The sequence below is a fragment of the Planococcus citri genome, chromosome 1 (genome assembly GCF_950023065.1).
Source record: "Planococcus citri chromosome 1, ihPlaCitr1.1, whole genome shotgun sequence".
Taxonomy (NCBI): Eukaryota; Metazoa; Arthropoda; class Insecta; order Hemiptera; family Pseudococcidae; genus Planococcus; species Planococcus citri.
Genome location: NC_088677.1, coordinates 45,321,170 through 45,343,346, shown reverse-complemented (window position 1 = coordinate 45,343,346; position 22,177 = coordinate 45,321,170). Strand labels below are relative to the sequence as shown.

At 33.9% G+C, this 22,177-nt stretch overlaps 1 protein-coding gene across 1 annotated transcript in view; it reads right to left on the bottom strand.

Annotated features, from left to right (window-relative positions):
• Nucleotides 1–22,177, bottom strand: part of LOC135832248 (nucleoredoxin-like) — a 31,509-nt gene that overhangs the window by 2,351 nt on the left and 6,981 nt on the right. The window contains exons 2-6 of the mRNA XM_065345381.1: nucleotides 19,663–19,864; nucleotides 18,449–18,555; nucleotides 13,654–13,754; nucleotides 1,474–1,669; nucleotides 487–577 (exon numbers count right to left, since the gene is read on the bottom strand). Coding sequence (XP_065201453.1) covers nucleotides 487–577; nucleotides 1,474–1,669; nucleotides 13,654–13,754; nucleotides 18,449–18,555; nucleotides 19,663–19,864 — 697 coding nt within the window. The remainder of the gene's footprint in view (nucleotides 1–486; nucleotides 578–1,473; nucleotides 1,670–13,653; nucleotides 13,755–18,448; nucleotides 18,556–19,662; nucleotides 19,865–22,177) is intronic.

Here is a 22,177-nt window from a genome sequence, read left to right as displayed (position 1 = left end):
TTGGTCCACGAACGATACGATGTAATTAAAGTGGTTTAGTTGAGCATGCTGAAGAGAATTATCCGGAGTAGGAAAGCGGATAAGAGTGTGTAAATCGAGCATGGGACTTGCATTTAAATTTCGAAACGTCGCGTATAATGTTGATTTATAGGGTATTTTCTAGATTTCGGAGCTTTGTTTTGTGAAAATATTCATTAAGACTTTGGGTCGAGCGCGAGCTTTGAACATGATTCGTTGTTCGCGATGATGAATAATTTTACAACGTGAAAATTAACGTTCGATTTGAGTGGGGCGACAATATAGCGAGAAATTTGTTGAGATTTGTGCGGTGTAGTTTTGAGGGTATACCTATTAAATGAAGAAATATGGGGTCTTTAAGGATTTGTTAACGTCTTTTGGGAAATTCGCGTTCTGCAAGGGATGCCGTTTGGTTGTTAAAATTTTTCATCGTGATTATTTGCATAGGTTTACGTGTGTAGTACTTACCGATAAATAATACAACGGCAGGATTTTTTTGTAACTTGGCTGCTAATCTCGGTGTTAATATATTTACCGATTTTTGATACCAGGGGAAGTTCTGAAACAACAAGATGAATTTATATGCGAAATACTATAAAATGTTGGTATAATAAATAGTTCAAATAAGAAACCACTATAGTTTCCAAGTTTTGAATAATATATTGCTTCCTAATTCTGGAAACAAAATGGCAAAAAAAACTTTCAGCATGCGGAAACCTTCCAACTAGCTGATTAAAACTTTACCATTTCCCAACATGCGAAACACATTATTTTACGTAAATTAGTATTTCTTAACTGAACTATACCTTAATGAGTAAAGTTTTTAACTAATAGTCGAATTTCTAGTTCTACTAAAGTGCTGGTCCTTGTGCTCCAAGCATAAGGACATTTACCGAAGGGCGAATACTATAGGTACCTATCGATGTATGTACCAAAGTTCTCATTTGTTTTCTTCGATAGTTTAGTAAGTCTAAATATGAACAAGAGCAGGATTGAAATGAGTTTCACTAAAAGTGGGAACTAACTGAAATTGTAGTTGATGAATGATCTGAGTGTAATTTTAAAATTCAAACTTAAAAATACCAAAAATATTAATCAGATAGTCGTTTCCATTTTTGAGAGGAAGAACATGGAATTAGAGACAAGAAAAGTCGAGGTTTTTCCCTAGAAGTTCGTTGAATTTAAATTCGTGTTGGGTGTGTGGATTAAATTTTGATTTTTGAAATTTTGACATGAAAAAACAATCTTCATTTCAGAATTAGATACATACTTATTATCACCTGTCCATTGCATAATGATCTTGCCAAAAATTATGTTTTTGTTTAAAAATCGAGTCACCATTTAATGGGGCCATTATTTGCCTATCTTATTCACCTTCAATTACATATACCTATCTAATTTTGTATCAATGCATATTATTTGCGAAAAAATTACGTAAATCAGATATTTTCCTACCGTTCCTTGAGGGTCGTCATTTATTTCACCTCTTCCGTCTTCAGTTATTACAGAACCGTCAGGATTTAATAATACTAGAGAAGGTATTCCTTGAATGCCGTATAGAGTGGTTAGTTGTTGTCTACTGGCTGTATCATCATATGGTATAGCCAACCAAGGCATCGTTGAGATATAATGGTTATACGAATCGGAGCTCCTAAAAAATAAAGGGCAAAAAACAAGGAAGTTTAATAAATCACGCTATGAAGAAACCCATGCAGCGGAAAATGTTTTCTTTTGCGTCAAAATAATAAATAATAAATCGATCATTCGTACGTAATGTCAAAAATATTGATGGTTCAACTAGTAATATTGATTGATGGAAAGTACATTTTTCTAGAAATTTTCTGCCTTGTACCTAAATGTAGGGAGGTAGGTACGTTTAGAATTCTCCTCTGTTTAGAGTGACGTATTTTGGTTTTTCATATTATTGGGTAAGTATATGTACATTAAATTGAAAAACATTAAAAATGATGAATCGTGTGAAAGCGTCTGCTTTAATAAAATTAAAGTTAGGTAGCTTATACGACGTAAACATTAGGAATATAAAATATGAAATTCAAAATTACCATACGGAATTCAATTTAATAAATAAAACTCTTTCTGCTGTCGGTATTTCCAACTCGTACACTCTACTGGAGTTTACCCTGTCTACGCACAGAACATTGTATAAATTGTTTCAGTGAGCATTTTCATGCATAACTTTTCAATTTGTGAACAAAAGACCCAATAAGAGCGAATTTTCTAAACGTGAAAGTGATTTGAGGATTAATTATTATCTATTGAATAGGAATAAGTATAGGCACAGTACCATATGCATAGAAACCCTTCGATATATTGATTGGTTTTATTTTCGTAATGATTTTCAACATTATACGGAAGTTTTTACATTTTTAAAATTCGTTTCGGGCTAAATTACTTTCAACTTATCGAAACTTTCAACTACTTATACTTATTTGATTATTTTTGTTATCGTCGAATTCGACGAAATATTTTTCAGAAGTACTTTAAACTTTTTAAATGCAGCAATAATTCTCGTTCATTGGAGCGAAGACTGAACAAGGTGGCTCATTTTAATATTTCACATATTTTTAAATAGCTCTTATATATTTTAAATTATTGGAAAATTAAAGGACTGCGTTTGAAAAAAAAATTTTTTCTCGTGAAAAGTTCAATCCCAAAGGATAATCGTTTTATATAGAAATACTATATGATAATGTTCATTAAACAGGAAATTACTAACAGTTCTTTGCTGTATTTGCAAGCATATTCGATTCCTGTTTGAAAGCAGCAAAAATCGTTATCGCTTGTTTACCTATTAAAACGAGGAAATTGGATACAAAACATGAAAAAATACCTAATGAAAGTTTCACTAAAAATCACCCTTGTTGATAGAACCGATGTAACGTCGAGCTAATTTAAATTTAAATCCCGATTATTACCTATCGATAATGTTAGTATTTTATTTTTTTTTTTACAACGATTGTCGAGTTTATACCAATCGAATTGTGAGTAATTTTAAACTTCTTTTTTTTTCTCTTTTTTTTCGAATAATTTTTTCAGTTAAAAGTATAGTCCTATTTATTACTTTTTTCATCTTTAAAATCAGAAGAAAAGATCCAAAGTCATATATTTACCCAAAAACCTTTCACTAGACATTTTTCGATTTGAAAAAACGTAGTAAGATATCCGTTCCTGACCAAAAGTTAACATTAGGAAAGATTTCTTTTAGACCGTCGTATTCGAATTAAATGAAAGATTTATCCTCCGAGTAATTGTTACAATCCAATAAAATTAATGGAAAACCAAACAAGTGAAATTTTACCATCAAATGAAAAATATTATCCGACTAGTGGTAAAAGACTATTGATACGAGTATCATACGATTGATTCTTCGTGCTGCTTTGTCGCAGAATTAGGTGGATTTAGGGAACGACGACTATAGGTACCTACATAAAGCTTTCCAGTTTCCATCTTACTTATTAAGTATTCCTCTAACATTTGTCGGCCCTATTTTCAATAAAGTTTATATATCTAGCTCGTTTCGCGAAATACCAGAAACACAATGTAATAAGATTATGGTAAATAGGGATGCCACGGATTTGATCATTAAGCAGTAAATGAATACAAAACGTTACCCAAGCGAGTGAAACCTCGTGGGGGAATAACGCCGAACGGCGAACACGTTTAAACGAATAAACTTCATAAAACGCCAGTTCCTGAAAATTACGAACTATGCAAAATTATTAACACCGATCGTAATTTTCTGCAACGAAATACATAGGTGCATGTGGATTGTGGAAAGAGAGGGGAAATTGTAACTTAAATAATATTATTATTATTGGGTCATTTACCTTTCACCCTAATCGATCACTGTATCGTAAAATCACTTCGGATCGGAGAAGTAGAAATTTCAAAGGGCAATCTTTCAAATGGAAAACTTGGACTTTAATTTCGACGAAAAAGATGAAGACTTGTCAAACACGGACACGGTATACACATATCCGGCCAAAGTGTTTTGAAAAATTGTATCTCTTTCTTTATGTAGAATGTTAAGGAGAACAATGAAATTCGGTGGAAAATAAAGTTTATCGTAAATGTCCACGATATGTAGTATTTTGGTTATTGTATAAAAGTTACACTCGTATCGTATTGAGTGTAAGTATAGTTTGGTACTTTGATATTATTGTGATCTATTCGTTGTAGTAAAGAGTAACCATTGAAAGCTCTCGAGTTGCGGTAAAAATTATGCCGTCGGCGCCACTGTTCGTTTTGTTCAGTGAATTTAGTGCGGTTTAAGAGAAGCACGTTCTGTTTGAAAACAATACGCCAGTAAAAAACAGTCCTGACGAACGAAAAAGTCATAAAAAGCCAACTCGTTTTATTTTCGTTGCAGCTAGATATCGCATCTCTGGAGGGCAAGCACCGAATGGCACAAACAATTTTATTACCTTCGACTCTTCCGACTATTGTTCTACTGCGCCTTGATTTCGCTTTATATTTCTTGGGGAATAAGTCGGAATATAAATATCCTACTCGGGGATGGAGAATTTTAAAAAGTTTCCCCTATCATTTACGTTATGGCGAACCATTGTCAAATCATTGGAAGCCTTCGGCAATTTGAACCGATATCGAGATTAATAAGATTTTTTTCCCGCTTACGTTAGTGGGAGGGAGACTGAAGAATAAGGGTTATAATAACGCGTATAATGTTCCAGTTTTTTTATGAAATTCAGTCTACAGGATTATGCTCATGCGAGATAATGAAGATAAAGTCAACAACTTCGATAATTTTTGAATTAGGCTAGGCTCCCATGTTTAACCCTTTCGACTTCAAATGAATTCCTCGAAATATTTTTTCTGTTGTAGATTCAGTATTCCGTACAATTCATACGAGCGATGCAAGCTGCTGTAAGGCTTAAAGATGAAACTTTCGTTGAAGTTCACGAATCTGCATTTTAGTGTAGGTGAGTAGACCTAGTACCTATTTCTCCAGCGATTACATACTTTGATAAAAAATTTTAAAAATATACAATAAACGTGATGTATGATTGGTAATAAAGTAGATCATTAAGCACCAATCACATTTCTACATACAAGCTAAAATTAATTTGGATAGTTTTATGCCACATAGCTGGAGCCTCCAGAATGGCTTGAAACTACCCCCAGTCGTCTCAGCATATTGAATTACGTAGAATTTTGTGGAATTTTCAATTTTCAAAAATCTGCTGGACGAGGTTCCAGAAGTATTTGAACCGTTTGAAACATGTTTCAAAATCACAATTTTTTTCCAAGTGCAAAAAATATACCAAGGCTATTAAAGACTTATAGACAGCTCAAGCTCAACAGAAATGATGTTTTGTGAAAATCGCAGTCTCCTACGACGCGATGGAAAAGATCATCAATATTACTTCAATGCATGTAATTGTTTTGAATTTTTAAATTCATGAAAAGTCTACATAAATATTTATTAATCAACTTTGGTACGTAAGTCAGGTAGGTACCTAGGTGCACAAAAGTCGAGATCTGAGATTTTTTGATACGCTCTCTCGTATCCTATCTATTTCGTTCCGATTGGTTGTTATTCTTGTTCATGGTGAAGAGGCACCCTCGTAGAAGATAAATGTATCCCTCGTCGAAGAAAACGTTTCATCACGTATTTCTTTTGCTGCGCGACACAAAATAATGACTTTAAAAGCTTCCTCGTCGGTTTCACATTCACAAGCACAAAGTTTGCCAAATAAATGTCGAAAATATTACGAATTAGAGAGGATAAGGGCGCTATCAAAGATCATTGATGTTTGACAGCGAAGGATATTGATTGGGTGATAAATTTTCGTTAAATTATCTCCGCCTGTTCGTGATTAACTTTGCTCGGAGAGATAAATTTAGGGTGCGGGAAATTTACGACGTCGGAACGTAAAACAAAAAATTTAATATTAACCGCTTTTACTAGGTAAATGAAAAAAGTAATTTGTGTAATGCAGACTGTAACGTTGCGGAGTGGAAATTTTTGAATAACATCGGACGAATGTTAATGAAAAGTTTATTTCAAAAAAAAATAAATAAAAGTACGAGACACGCTGCGATGGTGCAGTGTCGAGCAAGATTTTAATTAACGGAAACATCATTCTAACCACGAAAAATTCGTACAACTCCGCAACTAAATATTCTATTTGCATTGAAATCTATTGTTACAGGTAAAAGTTGTAGAAAAAATTTTCATTGTGCATTCTTTTCTCGAACGTGCGAGGGGGATAGATAAAAATGCGACTTTTTTTGTTATATTAAACAGCATCAGCTCGCGTATTTGGGTTTTGTCGGGAAATTCTTCCACTACGCTGACCCTTTAGTTCAATCTACCCTTTTGAATACTTACCCTTCCTTTTTAAAACTAAAAGCATGTATGTTTGGTAGTATAAGGTTTCCCTTGAGTTTGTCAAATAATTAGTGTTATTTCCCCCGAGATGATGTTTCATATTTTCAGTTTAATGAGGTCGTTTCGAGGTGTTTTCTCGTCGCCAGTATACAATCAAAACTTGTATACAGCATCGTCTATTTTTGGTGTCAGTTTTTATGTATGTACGTACATATTTACACAAACGTGGCGAGGAGATGGTATGGAACGGTACGCATGTGAACGTGGTATTGCCATTAAAACGTCATAAATACTCGATAGACATCATTAAACAATAAAATCTTGGGTAAAAGATTGAAACGGACTGTTTCTGCGTGAACGAAAAATGATCAAAATACGAGCTTGAACAATATTTGGAATCTATGAAATTAGACTTTACAAGTAGGTAGGTATACAGGGTGTTCTACTCGATGTGATACGAGATGCAAAAGCTATTTTTTAAAGATTTCATAAAAAATTTGCTAAGATCAGAAAATTACGTTGATATGTTAGACATGGTGGTCACATAAAGTTTTTGTGTGCCACAAAATACAAATTTTAATCTCATCGTGATATTTTTAAGAAGTTTGAAATTTTACCTCTTTCCTTCTCTCAGAAGGACCCATAACTTCACCAGCTTGAGTTGAAGGAGCTTCAATTATGCATTCAGTACGTTAGAAAATAATATTAATTTTGACACTTGTGTCGATTTTTTTTTTTTTGAAGTTTGACTTTTTCAAGCGCAGGGCGAGGGAAGACAACGTCAAAAAAGTGATTCGATACGTCTAAATATCTCAAAATACCCTATTACCCTCCTCCCCACCACCTGCAGACATATTGGTCTTCGTAAGCATCCGTAATATGTATAAACTAAAGAATGTAATTTTTGAACTTTTCAGTTCCAGATTCTCAAATCCTATATTTTGTAGATAAAAGAATAGTACAAAGTGTGCCTATACCGCAAGACGTTAAGATTGTTGAGAAAATTTTGTATCGGAAAATAACTCGCTTCATTTTCTCTAGCCGCATTTTGGTTTCAATAGAAGGACCGATGTTGGAACACGACTCGACACGAGGGAGCGATAGTTCAAAAATGTTTAATGTGTGGGTTCGAAAACAATACGTTTAACGATTTCATTTTTCTCCCCTATTTTTAAACTGACGTCGTAAACATATTGCGTTGAAACGTAGTTTTCCGAAATTTCCCAACTGTGAAATGGCGATATTTGTTTGCACACAATTTTACCTAATTCCGATTACCTTTGAACAGCTCGAAAAGTGTAATTTTGGCAGATTTTTATTTATTTATCCAATAATCCTACTCTATCGTTGTCATAAAAGTTTAACCTGCCAACAAACGTTTCTCTAATTTAGGTGTCTGCTGCGCGAAACTAACGTAAGCGCCAGTTGAGCACTAAGTAAGTATTTGGTTCAACATTCCTTTTTTTTCTCTCGTTCGTTGCAAAAAATTTCGTAATTTTTCCGCTTTTAAATTCAGAATATTAATTGTAGCGAAAGATTGGACGTGAAAAGGCGAATTGAGGTGTTTTTGAAAAAATTACTTTTTTCACTTTTTACAACTTTTAGAGCTGTGTTAATATGTAGAACGAGTTTTTCTTTGCTCGAAAATGTTTCATTTATTGCGATAAAAAGGTGTGTGCACCTATATTACGAAATGAAAGCGACGTAATTTTTGTCATCCACCAGTATTGAATGAGAATTCTCGCACTAAGCTGTACCGGGAGATGAAATATTAATTTTGAATTTTTATACCTCTGGCATTCATTATAACCTTACTCGGTGCGTTGAAAAATGCATGAATTTTTCTACTACAGTGAAAATATTCAACGTACCTACAGTTGAATGAAAAGTACATAGATGGAAGGATTGAAGTTTTTAACTCGTCGGTGAAAATGTGAAATGCGAAGAAACTGTGTTGGAAAATCGAGATTTACGGTGGGAATAACGTAAAAAGTTTCAATCTGTCAATTCGAAAAATGAATCGTATAAATTTTCATTCCCCCCGCTCCTGGATAGAATCAAATGAATGTATCGATGATAAAAAGTTTTGAAATGAATCAAATTCATTCGCATGAAATTAATCAGCTATCATTTGCTTCTTATTTCAACATTGAAACACTAAATTTTCGGCGATGTTTTTCATCAATTAAGCACTTCGTTAAGGAAGGGTCCCTATATAACACCTGATGTCCTTAATTAGTCTACGTGCTTTCCATAATTTATCAACTTCCCCTTTAATGATACCTACCTATTACTACAGTAACCAGCCACCAGGACCCACGACTCACGGTAAAAACCCTTCATTTACTGTTTAAAACCTACGACGTGGCGTCCCAATTATTTTTTCCGCAAAGAACGCGTATTTCTCTGAATTGTCGCCAATTGATGAACTGAAAAATTTTGAGGTGATTGCTGAAAATATATCCAAAAAAACATATTTTGATTAGGTATTTTTCTCCCCCCCCCCCAATATTCGCCATTGGGTGTATAAATTGAAGAGTGAAGAAGCTATTATAATATGCCCAAAAATTAACTTGGAAGTTCGTGACTCTCTCCTCCACCATCCCATCCGTCCGGCTTCAACCCTGAAATTGAAATGTTAAAATCAGGTTATACCTAAACATTTTTCAGTTTCTTTTTTATGTTTTATTTTGAATCTAGATTTTTTTCTTCTTTCAAATTACCGAATTCGCCAAAAAGTGAAAAGCGAACTCGAACACCTGAACACTGTTGATTTTTGTGTTTTTTCATTTACTCTAACGAGTCCGTATAATCTTGTATTTTCCTCGTTGGTATAAACGTACTCGTGGAATATTGTAGAAATACGTATGTTCGAGAAAGAAAAAAACCTCGCAATTTGTTAAAGTTTAGGTAGAGAGACAGGATTTCGTATTTTCGTATGTTGATTCTTTATCAAAAGTGCAATTCAAATCAAATGTAGGTATTCGTTATGTAGCTTTTACTCTCGAGTGTAGGAATCTTGTAAAACGCGTTGCTTAATTTTCTTCTGCTTTGTTTGTTTTTGTTTTGAGAGCAATAAAGAAGTTTTATGCGAATGTAGAATAAAACCCTATCCGGGATTTATGCTGAAGCCTATTGCTTTCTTAATGTACATTTTAAGGAAGCTGTTAGGGATGATTTTTTGTTACAACTTTATAAGTACGCTGGGTATAATGTGTAGCTGTGTATACATTATTACGATTCCGAAGTGTAATATTTTTTCGTTCGCACCAATGTATAAGAGTGATAAAAAAAATAACGGCCATTTTTTTCACAAACTTATCGAGTCGTTAAATTGATAAAATGAGTAGGTATTTTTTTTCTTGCTGGAGATATTGGAAACTTTGAAATCTCACTTATTGATATGACTGTAAGTGTATAAGTTCGCAAATGGTCCAAGTTTGAAAATCATTTGCCAACAAGAGCTTTAGAACTGTGTTTCTGTTCTGTGTGTTACCATTGTGCTTGATGTGCACTCCATTGTTCGTTCTAACGTAAGCACTGGTATAAGTTTTGTCTATTAATCATCGTTGATGGCTGTATCACCGTCACCTGCTTTGTGTATTTCCATTCCATGTGACGTTGCTATCCCTTATATCTAATAACCCTTCATGTTACAATCTTCGTCGTTCGTGAATGATTACCTTACTCATCGCTCGTAATTTATGCATCGCACTTCCCTGAAATTTGAAGTATTGTCAAGATGGTTTGATTAGGTACTTCCCAGACCCTATACTTTGAACGAACAGTTATATTTATTTTGGAAAATGTGAAAAAGTTGAGAGGCGGGCGCAAAAAAAACTGGGCAGTTTTTGAAAAAGATGAAACAACCCCCGTTAAGAAGGTACATAGGCTTATTCGTATTTCAAAAAATCATAACTTTTAATCTAAAAATCGTGGAAATTAAACATTTCCTTTATTCTTTAGAATTGGATTATCTAATGTTTCAAAATATCTACTAAAAAACATGATATGATTATTGAATTGACACAAAAAATGTATTCAAAAATTGGCCATTTTTGGACTAATAAGCAAGTGTTGAAAGTAACTAAAATGAGGAGAGGTGACAAAAATGACAAATTTTTGTGCTTAAGCAGCTTTAAAAAATTCCCGAAATAGGCGTAGGTACTCTGCCTCCTATTAGAGTGCTCGTCTTGTGGTCATAGGAGGAATTTAAATGGGAGCATGAAATAGGTAGGGTAAAATAACGATAAAAAAAAGTACGCAGGAAGAATTTAATGTAACGCTTTAAATCTTGAATTTAGTTAATTTATAAACTGCATAATTTATTCTCGGCGTCGCCGAAAGGGTAAAAATATTGAGAATTACCATGTGTCGCTGCTCGGTAAAGTTTTTAAACGTGTATAAACTTTAAAAGCTTTACAACAAAATTCACGAAACAGTGTTACACATTTTGCCTCTTATACATAAAGATGAATTTGAAAAACTATATATTTAGATCAGGAGTTGTCGAGAACTATACAATAGGATAGTTATTTGAGTTTTTCCCGGAGTTTTTCAGTAATATAGGTACTTGATGCTATTTCGGGTTTAATTTTTGTCACAATTTTTAACAAATGGAGTAACGAATGCGATTCGATGATGCTCGATGGATGTAGTGTTAAAGGGAATATGGCTCGTAGTTTTTGTTATTATACGTGGCCGACCTTTTAGAGCGTGATAAATTCATTTCATTTTTAACCTCACGTTCAAAATGTAAGTTTTCGCAGAGTTTTGTCCATGATAGGAGCATGTATTAAAACGTGTTTGTTATTCAAAACAGTACCGAAATTGTAACGTCATTAGCATACTAAACATTTTATTTTGGTTTTTCGCTATAGGTTGTGAAAAATTATCTGCATGTATGCGCGATCGGTAAATATACCTGCTCGGTATTTGAGAAATCCCATCGAAATGGTTTTAAATTTTCACGAATAAAATAGCGATTTTGCGCGATCAGTGCGTACGAAATTGTATTAAAAGAATGCCGCTTACGTTTCTGCCATTGAGTTAAGAAAACCTAATATTCTTAGCATCTGGGGCGGTGATATATTCCCCCTGGTTTTTGAGACACCCTTAACGACAACGATTTATCACGAACCCTCGTTGCGAACACATTTACTTGGCGCTTATCTCGCCTCACTTGCCCGTTCTGCCGCGTCTTACCAATTTATCCCCTGTTTTTGAGAAATAAGTATATGTTGCTCACGCTACCCGCTATCGTCGACCGCTATGTGCGAGCGTTAAAAAAAAAAAGGGAGAACGAAAAAGGAAAATTTTCACCCCCGAATAACGTTTTATAAAAATGTCGAAAAAATCGAATTTGATGGTCGGACGTCGTCGTAAAATATCATAACGTATGATGTTTCGTGTTTATGGAACAGTACAGTACCTACTGTGCCTACTTAAACGTGGTCTAAATTCACGAAGATATACCCGCAAGGTACAAAAACAGACGAATCGCGTAAATGAAATGTTCAAATTTTGGGTAACCAAGCTTTAAATCTTGAAGTAAATCAAGTTTTTCCTATTTTTTTCTTCAATTCATTTCAAATTTGAAAATACCTATTTCTCAATTTATTTGATCTTGAAATACTTCACATGGTGATTTTCAAAATCTGAAGGAAAACATTGGAGTACCTACTATAGATGCGTTCCTTATGCGTTTTAAGATCTCAACTTTTTATTTTACAAGTACAAGAGAGGTATTCTAACCGGCAGAACATTTTTTGAACCAGTCTAGAGTTAATCGAAAAAACATGCAAAAATACATCAACCAAAATTTTAAGCGCCAAAGTGTATTTTTAAATTTTGGCGAATTTTTGAGAAATCTAAAATTTTAGGTCAAAAATGAATTAAACTACAGAGCTGAAGTTTGGTATGTGTCCCTTTTTCGACCACTTGAATCAATTGGAGACGATTTCGATTTCGATTTCAAACTGTTTTGAAGAGTTCTGGAACCTACCCAGCAGATTTTTGAAAGTTGAAAATTCCACAAAATTTTATCCAATGAAGTTAGAAAACCAAAAATTTACTTCATACCCTTTTTTCAACATACTGAGTCGGTTTGAAGTGGTTTAAAGTCATTCTGGAATCTCCAGTAACATCCTGAAAATTCCAGACACGTGATTGGTGCTTGTCAGTGATAGTGAACAACATTTTAGCTTTCCAAGAGGACTTGAAAAAGAGAAATATCGCACTTTGCACTTATATTCGGTTAAAAAAGAGCTAAACCAATACCCATTTGAATTTAAAATAGGTAGCATATCCATGTATTGAGTTTTTTACTCGTATTTACGTTGCAGCGTACAACGTAGGTACCTCTACCTATCCTATCGTCGCTCATTGCCTAGCCAAAACCCTACATAATCTGCAATGGCGCAGGTAAGGACGTATTTGATTGATATACCTTGAGCGATATTTCAAATAAAAGCAAGGAAAAGTAATTCGTAAAGGGTAAACATAACCGAATGGAAAAATGGGGGAAAAAATTAATATCGCCGCTAAATATCTTCCTAAATTCTCTTTTCCCACTTCACTCAGTTCATCGCAACCCTCGTCGACTCGTCTTATCTACCTTTCATTGGGCTTTTCACTTGGTGTATTTCCCCATATTGCTGGTGTGCATTTTGTCAATGATTGTACTACGCCATGTACATATACTTACCGTACGATCACTTTTGACGGCACGCAAGAGTCGTATAAATTACTCGTGATACTTTATTGTATTTTTTTTCCTCGCCAGTGTAGGTGTACGAAGATTCCTGCCAAATTTTAAACGTTTCGGTAATTTGATTTTCCGAGCGGTTTTACAACTTTCTTATACGACGGATACGTCGTTCTGATTGGTCGTCGAGGTTTATTCACGATGTGCGAGTAGGTAAAGAGTGTATAAAAAAGCTTATACTTCGATGTTCTTTTTCGAACAAGTGGAATTTTAACTTTGTAAGAACGGGGAGTTTTGAGAATTTCCGCAAAAAGCACTTATGACGCCATCACTCACGAGCTTTTGAATTTCCATCAACCAAAAAAAAAAGTAATATCTACACCTGCATTTCAATAAAATATCAAATCTGAATTCACAACTCGTATTGTGCTTTGCATTCTTGATTCTTGTTAGATTTTTATTACGTACGAATGAGAGAAAATTGACAACTTTTCTTTCACTTCATTATTGAAATTTTTACAACTAGAGTTTGAAACTTGAGGAAGGAAATGCTTACCTGTCAGAGCTCACAAGTATAACTTCGAATTTATGTCCTTTTTCCCTCACGGCTTTATACGTTTTGATCAACTGTGAAGTAAATGCTTTACATGGTGGGCACTGCAAAAAAAAATAATAAATACATTTTTAGGCATTTCTTTCGTTCGATATAATTTACAATTTACGTCTCATTATACAATTCCCTTGGCGCTTTTTGCCAACTAATTTGGCGACCGACACGGTAGCATTTTCACACGTGAGGTATCATTATCCCTAGATTTCATCTTTTATGGCGCAAAACTTCCAGAACATGCAATTATAACTTCATCGACGCTAACAATTTATCGAATCGTTGGAAAGACTTTGAGGTTAACGAGGGCAGCATTTTGAGCGGGGTCGTCACCGTATCGTTTGAAAAAGTAGCCAATGTGATTTTTGAAAAAATTACCTTACTAAAGAAGTGAACGATATTTAATTAATTTCAAGCCTTTATCCAGCGTTCTTTGAAACGAGATTTTTTTTCTCATCAAGAAAAAGAAATTTAATTTGTTCATTCGTTTTAGTTTTTTTCACTGAAAAATGGGCACAATTGTAACTGAACCAGATTTTTTGTCACTTTCGAAACGAAGATGTCGAATTTTCAAATTATCCACTTTACGCTACATGTATCTACGATACCTGCTATAAAACTCCGGTTATTATTTTAATTTAATTTTCCACTTGTTTTTTTTTTCATCCTTTTTTTACGCATCCGTTTGGAAATGGAATTGTTTCAACTTTTTTTTTTTTAGGTACTACAAAGTCGTTCCAAAAATTTTTCGAGTTGTGCGAGTTGTTCCGAATTTAATTTATATTACGGAATTTTTTATTGTGCTTTCATCTTGCTAGTGCTACAGATTTCAACATTTTTTAACCCTAAAATCCAATTTAAACAATTTTCTACTGAACCAACTACATATTTTTATTCTACTGAAGTTACTTCGTTATCGATGGTACGAGTACATATCTACTGTGCTTGAGATCTGGGCGAGTTCAATCACAATTAAAATGCAATTGTTAGAAAAGAGAATTTTTCTGCTCCTATTCCCTACAGTTGTTACGTACATCGAATAAGAAAATCGTGCCACAAAATTTTCAGTCGCCTCGGTGATAAATACGTGGCACCGATGCAGCGATGAGCTTCTCAATGTTACAAAATAAATGTGAAAAAATCGAAGTATTGGACAACATTTTTAAAATTGAAAATTTTCTAGTTTCAACATCCCAATTTGATGCATATTGCCTCCTTACCTGAGAGAAATCAACTCATATACTTATCAATTTTTGGCTTTTCCCACCCCCATCTATGACCAACATGTGGACCAGGGTAACTCTTATTTATACCTATTTATGAAAAAAATATTTGATATTTTTGTGTCCTCATGCAAAACAAATCGAGCCGGGAGTCCCCTCCCCTTTCCTCCCAAATTTTGCGTTTTTACATTCGAATCCTTAAATTTGGTCCATTTTAATAAGAAAATAACACTATTTTATAGTTTCGTGAATTCGGTTTTTTCAAAAGTTTTCACATTTATGAGCTAGATTGGACCGAAAACAATTGCAACTTCGATGACACGTTGTCGAAAAAATTGTTCCTCGACTGTTTTCGGCTTAATCTTGTGAATTCACTTTCAAGTTCTATTATAACAAATAAATTTCTAAAAGAACACGAACAGAAGAGGGCAGTCTGTTTTGTGTTTAAGTACATAGGTACACTGTACTATTTTCGAAAAAAAGATTCAGTGAATATCTCATTATTTTTAAAAAATTCTCTCTGTGTAAGAAAAGAAAGAGCATTCTGAAAAATTCATTAATTTTGTTGGATGGGTACTGGGTAGGTTTAGGTGGGTATCTGACATACCTATTCTCTCTGAAGAGGTTTTTGTGATAGACATTTATTTCAGTTTCTAGTATAATTTGACTTCTCGACTCTACCATTGAAACCATTCTTAGTTTTAAGACGTTGAGCCCATTAAAAGAAATGAATTCATGGTAGGTATACGCTTCAAAAGTATCCCTTATACTCGTAGGTATGGTATAAAGGCTGTTACAAAGTCTTTGTTTGGCTTAGTATTAAACGAGTACAGATTTGAGAAATATCGTACTTCTTAATTAAAAGCCCTATCATGTATTCCATTTAATGTACTCCCAGTACTAAACTAACATTTTAGGAATTTATAATCTTTTCGTTGCCGGTGTGCTAAAGTCATTTATTTTTATGGCATAATAGCTTATAGTAGCAAGCCTGTAGAATCCACTCAATTAGTTTGTTTACACGCGTAAAGCTTTCCTCAAGCGGTACGTTGATCTTGTTGCGAAATTAAATTTGATTGAGAGAAGTTCCATTGCGCCTATATTGCTCTTCGTTTCACGCATTTCCCAGAGATAAATCGTTTCCAGCGGTATTTTCAATTTTACTTGGTGCAACCTAACCTAAGTGTACCTATGTAAGTATAGGAGAACCCTGCGTACTTATTTGGACGAATTTTATACTCGAAAAACGATTTGGAATTCGGCGCTATGGGTGAATTTTTATTTTTACTGCAAATACACGTACTTCGTACACCGTTATAAATCATTTTTACGTAATAACGCGCGTTTAAAACGCGAACGTGAAAAAATTTCCAGGCTTGTAAATTAATTTAAATTGCCGAGAAGGATTCCTCTTGTGTTTCACGAGAAAAAAAAATTCATAAATTTCCAAAATGGATTGTACGTTATTCATTTTTTATACTACATGCAAAAACGAGGTAGGTACTAGGTACCTACCTAGAATTTAAAATATAATATTCTAGATTTTTTACACGCTGAAAAAGAAGCAAAAAAAGCAAAACTAAAACCCAGATAATCCTCGCCTAATGGAAGTAAAATTGAATCACGTTAAGTTAAGCTTTTATTTTTACGAAATTTCATTTTCCGCGTTAATAAAGCTTTTCCGTTAAAACGATAAAAGTACTTTTAGAATCATTAAGAGCGGTGGTGAAACGTTACAACCGTGATGGAAAATTATTATTCTGCTTTATTGTGCTAAGTGTTAGGGCTACCATTTCACAAGAAGTTTTTGTTCAACTTAAAAGATCGTTAAACCTGCGGTGAACTTGAGTTTCACCGCAAAAAGTGCTTAACTTGCATACTAATACCTAGCTATTAAGTATTCTAATTAATTAAAGAATCCAGCCTTATAATAACGTTTGGTCTGATTGAGCAAAATTGATTTTTTATAGTTCACCGTTTACCTCACACTTTTGGCAAAAAAAAAAAAAAAAAAAAAAAGGAAAAGGAAAACGAATGAAGGTATAATAAAGAGGCGGCAGAAGCGTTAAATTTCCTCTAAAGGCTTGCATGAAAAGGAATCTGTTACAGGAAGTTGGTTTTTATTCTTTCAAACAAGCACTCAGAACATTGCGTTAATTTGCTAAATTTATTGCTTCTGGTATTCTGTGGAGATATTACGACCAGAGATTCAATTCAAATTTCATCATTTTTTACTATACGTATACGTAAATAAAGTACGTGTTTGCGAACTAATATAAATGTGTTACTTGAATTGCATATGGTGTCCCAAAACACTCCTGCCATTATATTTTTTATTTTAAAATTAATTTTTAAATAAAATATCTCCCTTCCCCACTTCCTTCTTATCAACCGATTGTAAGCGGGCATTGATTTTAAACATTTTTTGAAAATTTATTTACCTATTTAAGCCTGGCAAAAAATTGACCTGAAAGGACATTAAAAGCGACATATGGTAAAAATTTGAGCTTCTCAAGTCATTATGGATCGTTTTTTTCTCTTGGTCCAAAGTCCAGGTGGGTAAATTGAAAAAAAAAACAATTAAAAAAATGTATTGTACGGTGTCTGGGAAGTTGATGGGCAATTTGAAAATTCTTACGCAAAGTAAAGGGATTACAAGTGGATTTTAGAAAAATCAATTTAAAAAATGACCGAAAAAAGTTCATAGGTACTAGGTAATTCGTCGAAAAGCGAACAAGTTTTATTACGGCAATATTTTACCTACGTGCATAAGAATGAAAGATTATCATTTAAGATGGGTTGCTTAAGATACGATTTCCTGACAACGTTTTTTTTTTTCTTATTGCAGAAAATTCTTGTGCTTTGCATTGTATTGAAATGTCTCGCTACACAACACATTTAAATTCATAACGGTTACAATTTTATCCAAAAAAAAAAAAAAAGGTTCACGCGTTATTTGCCAAAGTATTTTCAAGTTTTACGTATTTATTTGTTATCCTAAACTTTTTACAATCGTACCCTTTCAGTTTTCAAAACAGTCAGCTGAGGCAGCCCACTTTTAAAAAGTTTTTTTATTTGAATACGAATAATACGAGTAACGTTTGAAGAGAATTTTTTTAACAATGTTTTTATTCGAAAATTATTACGAGTATATACGAGTATAAATATGGAATAAAAAACAAAAAAAGGTTTGAAAAAATACATTAATCACCTGCAGTATTCTACTACTTGTTATTTTATAGCAGTAGGTATACTTAATTGTATATTTTTCAGAACTGCAATATAAACGTTGATTCAAATTTCATGCAGCTTTTGCGTCTCGTAATTAGAAATACGCTTTTGCGAGTACAATATTTTATCTCGCTAATGAGGAAAATCCACTTGAATTTGGTTTTTCTTTTACACGCTACTGCCAAGAAACCAACTCATTGTACGATGCATTTAAAAGCTGCACCTACCAGATATTTCGCATAGAATGTTAGGTATATATGTAGTATAATTAAAATCATATTACTACTCACCCAATGAGCCGAGAAGTATATGCCTAATATGGATTTTCTATCAATATCGCGAAACGAGCGAAAAGTTCGTAATTCTGTTTTCTTCCCCTCGTTGGAAAGTTCAAATTCTGAAATGAGAAAATTCGCGTCTTCTTTACATTAACTGTATGATGAACGAAGAGTTATTCACAATGGATTTTATAATTAAGCGTACATAGGGAGGCGATGGCGTATTATCGAGTCCTTTTTGGATGAATAAAACTTCAACTTTTACTAATGAAGCAAAAGCTGATCGGATTAAATTTTCGTTGCTGGACCAATGCGGGGGGGGGGGGGGGGGGTAGTGGTGTGAGCTCGCTTGCTAAGAAGGTGATATCACATCATCGTCGTTGCAGTATACGAGTATAAGTATTTCCGAGTAAGTATGTGGGATTTGTTAAGGGTGGATTCGTAATTACACTTTTTACAAACGGAACGCGTACGGAAGTAAATTTGAATATATGGGTACTTAGGTACCTACTATTTAGAACTTGACTGCGTTTTCAAGTACCAATTTGATATACATATTTTACAAAAGTTTTTCAAATGGTGTTCTTTTATTCACGTGTACCTACCTCAAAACGAAATGTTCGGTACTTTGTTGCGTATTTAAAGGCTCATTTTTCATATGCGAATGCGAATATGTACCTATACAGGGTGTCCTATTAAACGTCTGGCATTTCCATGTTCAATGATACACATATGTACCTACTACCTAACCATCGCTCGCTCGTACTTTTTTATGCATCATCATGTGGTCTCACTCGGAGCCATCTTCAAATTCATCAAACGAGGTTCATTTTATTTTTTTTAACGAATGCGTCTCATTTAAACTTCGATCCACATCCACCACAGCTCCTTCATTTTAAAAGTTATGCAGTCTTATGGCGATTTTTGTGTTTTCCCCGATAAGCTGTTTATCCCTAATTTCTTATCTGTAGATAGGATTAGGAGTAGTCCACCTAAACAACTTTTTTTTTAAATTTTCGAATGCTCATCGTCCTTTCAAATGCCAAAATCGATACCCTGTTTACTAAGTTTGCAATTTGCATTTAAACACTGCTTCTGTAACTTTTTAGCCGGATATATATGTGTTTTGTGTATATCATTCTATTATCTACTCGTAGTTCGTACTACCTATTTATGCATTGTTATACATAGAAACATGGAAACGAAAATTATCGTCGTTTACGTACCATTCTGATTGCACGAAATGTAACTGGGAATATTTTCTAGTATTTGGAGTACGTGAGTAGGTGCCCAAGGGAACTGCAGACCTGCGCTATCTTCCAGCAATCTGTCGTGCCCGTGTCTAGTTATCAATTCTCCTGATGAAGCGTCTAGCAATATCAAAGCAAATTCGCCGTCTTTTACTCCATAACGATGTCGCGTACGAATCTGAAATGTTAATAATGCAAGTATTTGTATCTGAAACACATGTGAAGCTGACTATGAGAAAGTTTCTTCATATTGTTACAAAATTAGGGCTCCCCAGTCCTCAGCCTATCCTCGTTCAACGCTGGTATTTCAGTCTTACAAATTAGAGATTGCATTTCTCCGATTTTAACGACATCGACGGTTGGATTTTGAAGAACAGTAACAGTATATTCTAAAATCCCTTTTTAATGGATTTTCAGCTGCTGAAATTGATTTTTTAATTTTGGCGAATTTCGAAAGTGCTATTTTTATTTAAAATGGCAATTTGAATTTAAAAAAAAATCGTAAAAATACAATTTATGGAATTGTAATCGTCATAAATTCGATTAAAATTTGTTCCCAAACTATATTTGAATCGGTGAGAACAGAAAGGGGCTAAGTCCATTTTCGCAGTTTTCAGGAATAACAAAAAACTGATTTATTCGGAAATCTAAAATTTTTGGCAAACATGCTCAAGGTCATTGAAAGAGAACCCCAAGACACAATTTTTAGCACAGTTTCGAAAAAAAAATATTCACGTGCGCCGGCGCTGTTGCTGCCTAAACAAATGGGACTTGGACCCCTTGAAATTGCTCGGGCACGAAAGGGGGTTGATTCTACATCTAAGTACATCACTTAGACTGCTATCTCGTTTAAATTGACCAAAAACCCTTGAGGTGTAAAACTTTTTGCCAAAGTTGTTAATTTTTTCGTCTTTTTTCAGTACATATAAGTATGAACTTGAATGTCAAAAAATGGTCTTTTCGAAAATGTTTGTTATGTTTCAAGGAATTTAAAAAATTCAACAAGAAAAGTCATAAATGCAGATCCGCCCTTTTTCTGCACCCAAATACCACATTCTCGGCAGTTTTGCGGAAATCTGACATCGCCAGTCGATCCGCCGTATTTCAAAACCCACATATCCGTGAAAAAAATGTTTTCCGAAATTGTGACTTGGTCCCTTTCTGTTCTCGCTGATTCATTTTCGGAACCAAATTTCATAATTTTCAGCGATCTGTCCTTCCGCTAGTTTTAAAAAATGTTTCAATAGGTGAATTTTGTTTTCTTTTTTGATTGATAACTTTACTATTTATCTCGTGTCCTTCATTTTTAGGTCTTCTTTATTCTTTCCTGTCCAAGGCCTAAATTTTCAAGTTCTTTCCTTGCCAGTATTTAAAGCTCACCTTGCAAAGTTGGGAGGGGGATAGAGGCAGTGGTGATAGCGAACCTCATGATGAAAATAAGGAGTTTTTTTCACGAAGGAGATAACTAAAATTTAATTTTTCTTTATCAACTAAGCGAACGATTATGCCAGTTTTTGCAGGTTGGGAAATTGAAAATTAATAAATACATATCATTTCACAATAATTTTCCTGCTTTGAATATGTATATTTTTGTTATCGAAAAAGAAACAAATTCTACCAAATAATTCTAAAAAAATGCTGGTAAAATGAAAAAGCTGAACAGTTTCAAAGTTTATTTTTTCGTGTTTGTTATGAACTACCTAGTACCTACCGAACTACATGCATTCTTAAAAATTGTAGATTATTTATTTTGTGGTTTCAAAGTTTGAAGTCCAAACCAAGCATTTGTGCGACCTCCTTAGGTAATTTCCAAAACAAAAAAGGGCGAAAAGGGGGGCCATAAATATATTTTTCCTTCGAATTTTTCCTGGCATTGTCAAAAGTATGTATTATTTCGTTCTCTCACTCTATTGGCTTATTCATTTAAAAAAAAAAAAAATGATGGAAAAAACAATAAAAGCTACAAATTTAAAAAAAACAATGTTAAATATTTCGAGTGTAACGAAACATTACGCCCGTAGCAGCGTAGCATCGTTCTGTTTTCCTTCATCTTTTACCAAATACTAAATTGCTTTTTAATTTAAAACCCCTGTTTCCTGATACCATTATTCTATGTAAATACTCGACCAGAAAAAAAAAATTAAAATTAAACTTCCCTGCTCATTTGATAAACTTCATCTCGCCCCCTCGGTTTTATTTCCAGTAACTTAATGAGCTTTTAAAACGAATTTTAAAACGGCGAAAAAGTTAACAACGCATGGTAAACAAACATCGTAGCTATAGTCGAAGCTATTTCTCTCGTGAATGGAATTCGAACGGTTATAAAAATCTAAAACCGGGTAAAATCAAACAGATGTTAATTTAATTCGCAATCTGCTGCGCTTTCCGAACTCTCTGACTGACATTGACAGTCGTATCCGTTCAACAAGTACTGAGTATTTAGACCTACTGCCTAGCTACCTATTACCTACCTATCCTCATACGCAGCGGC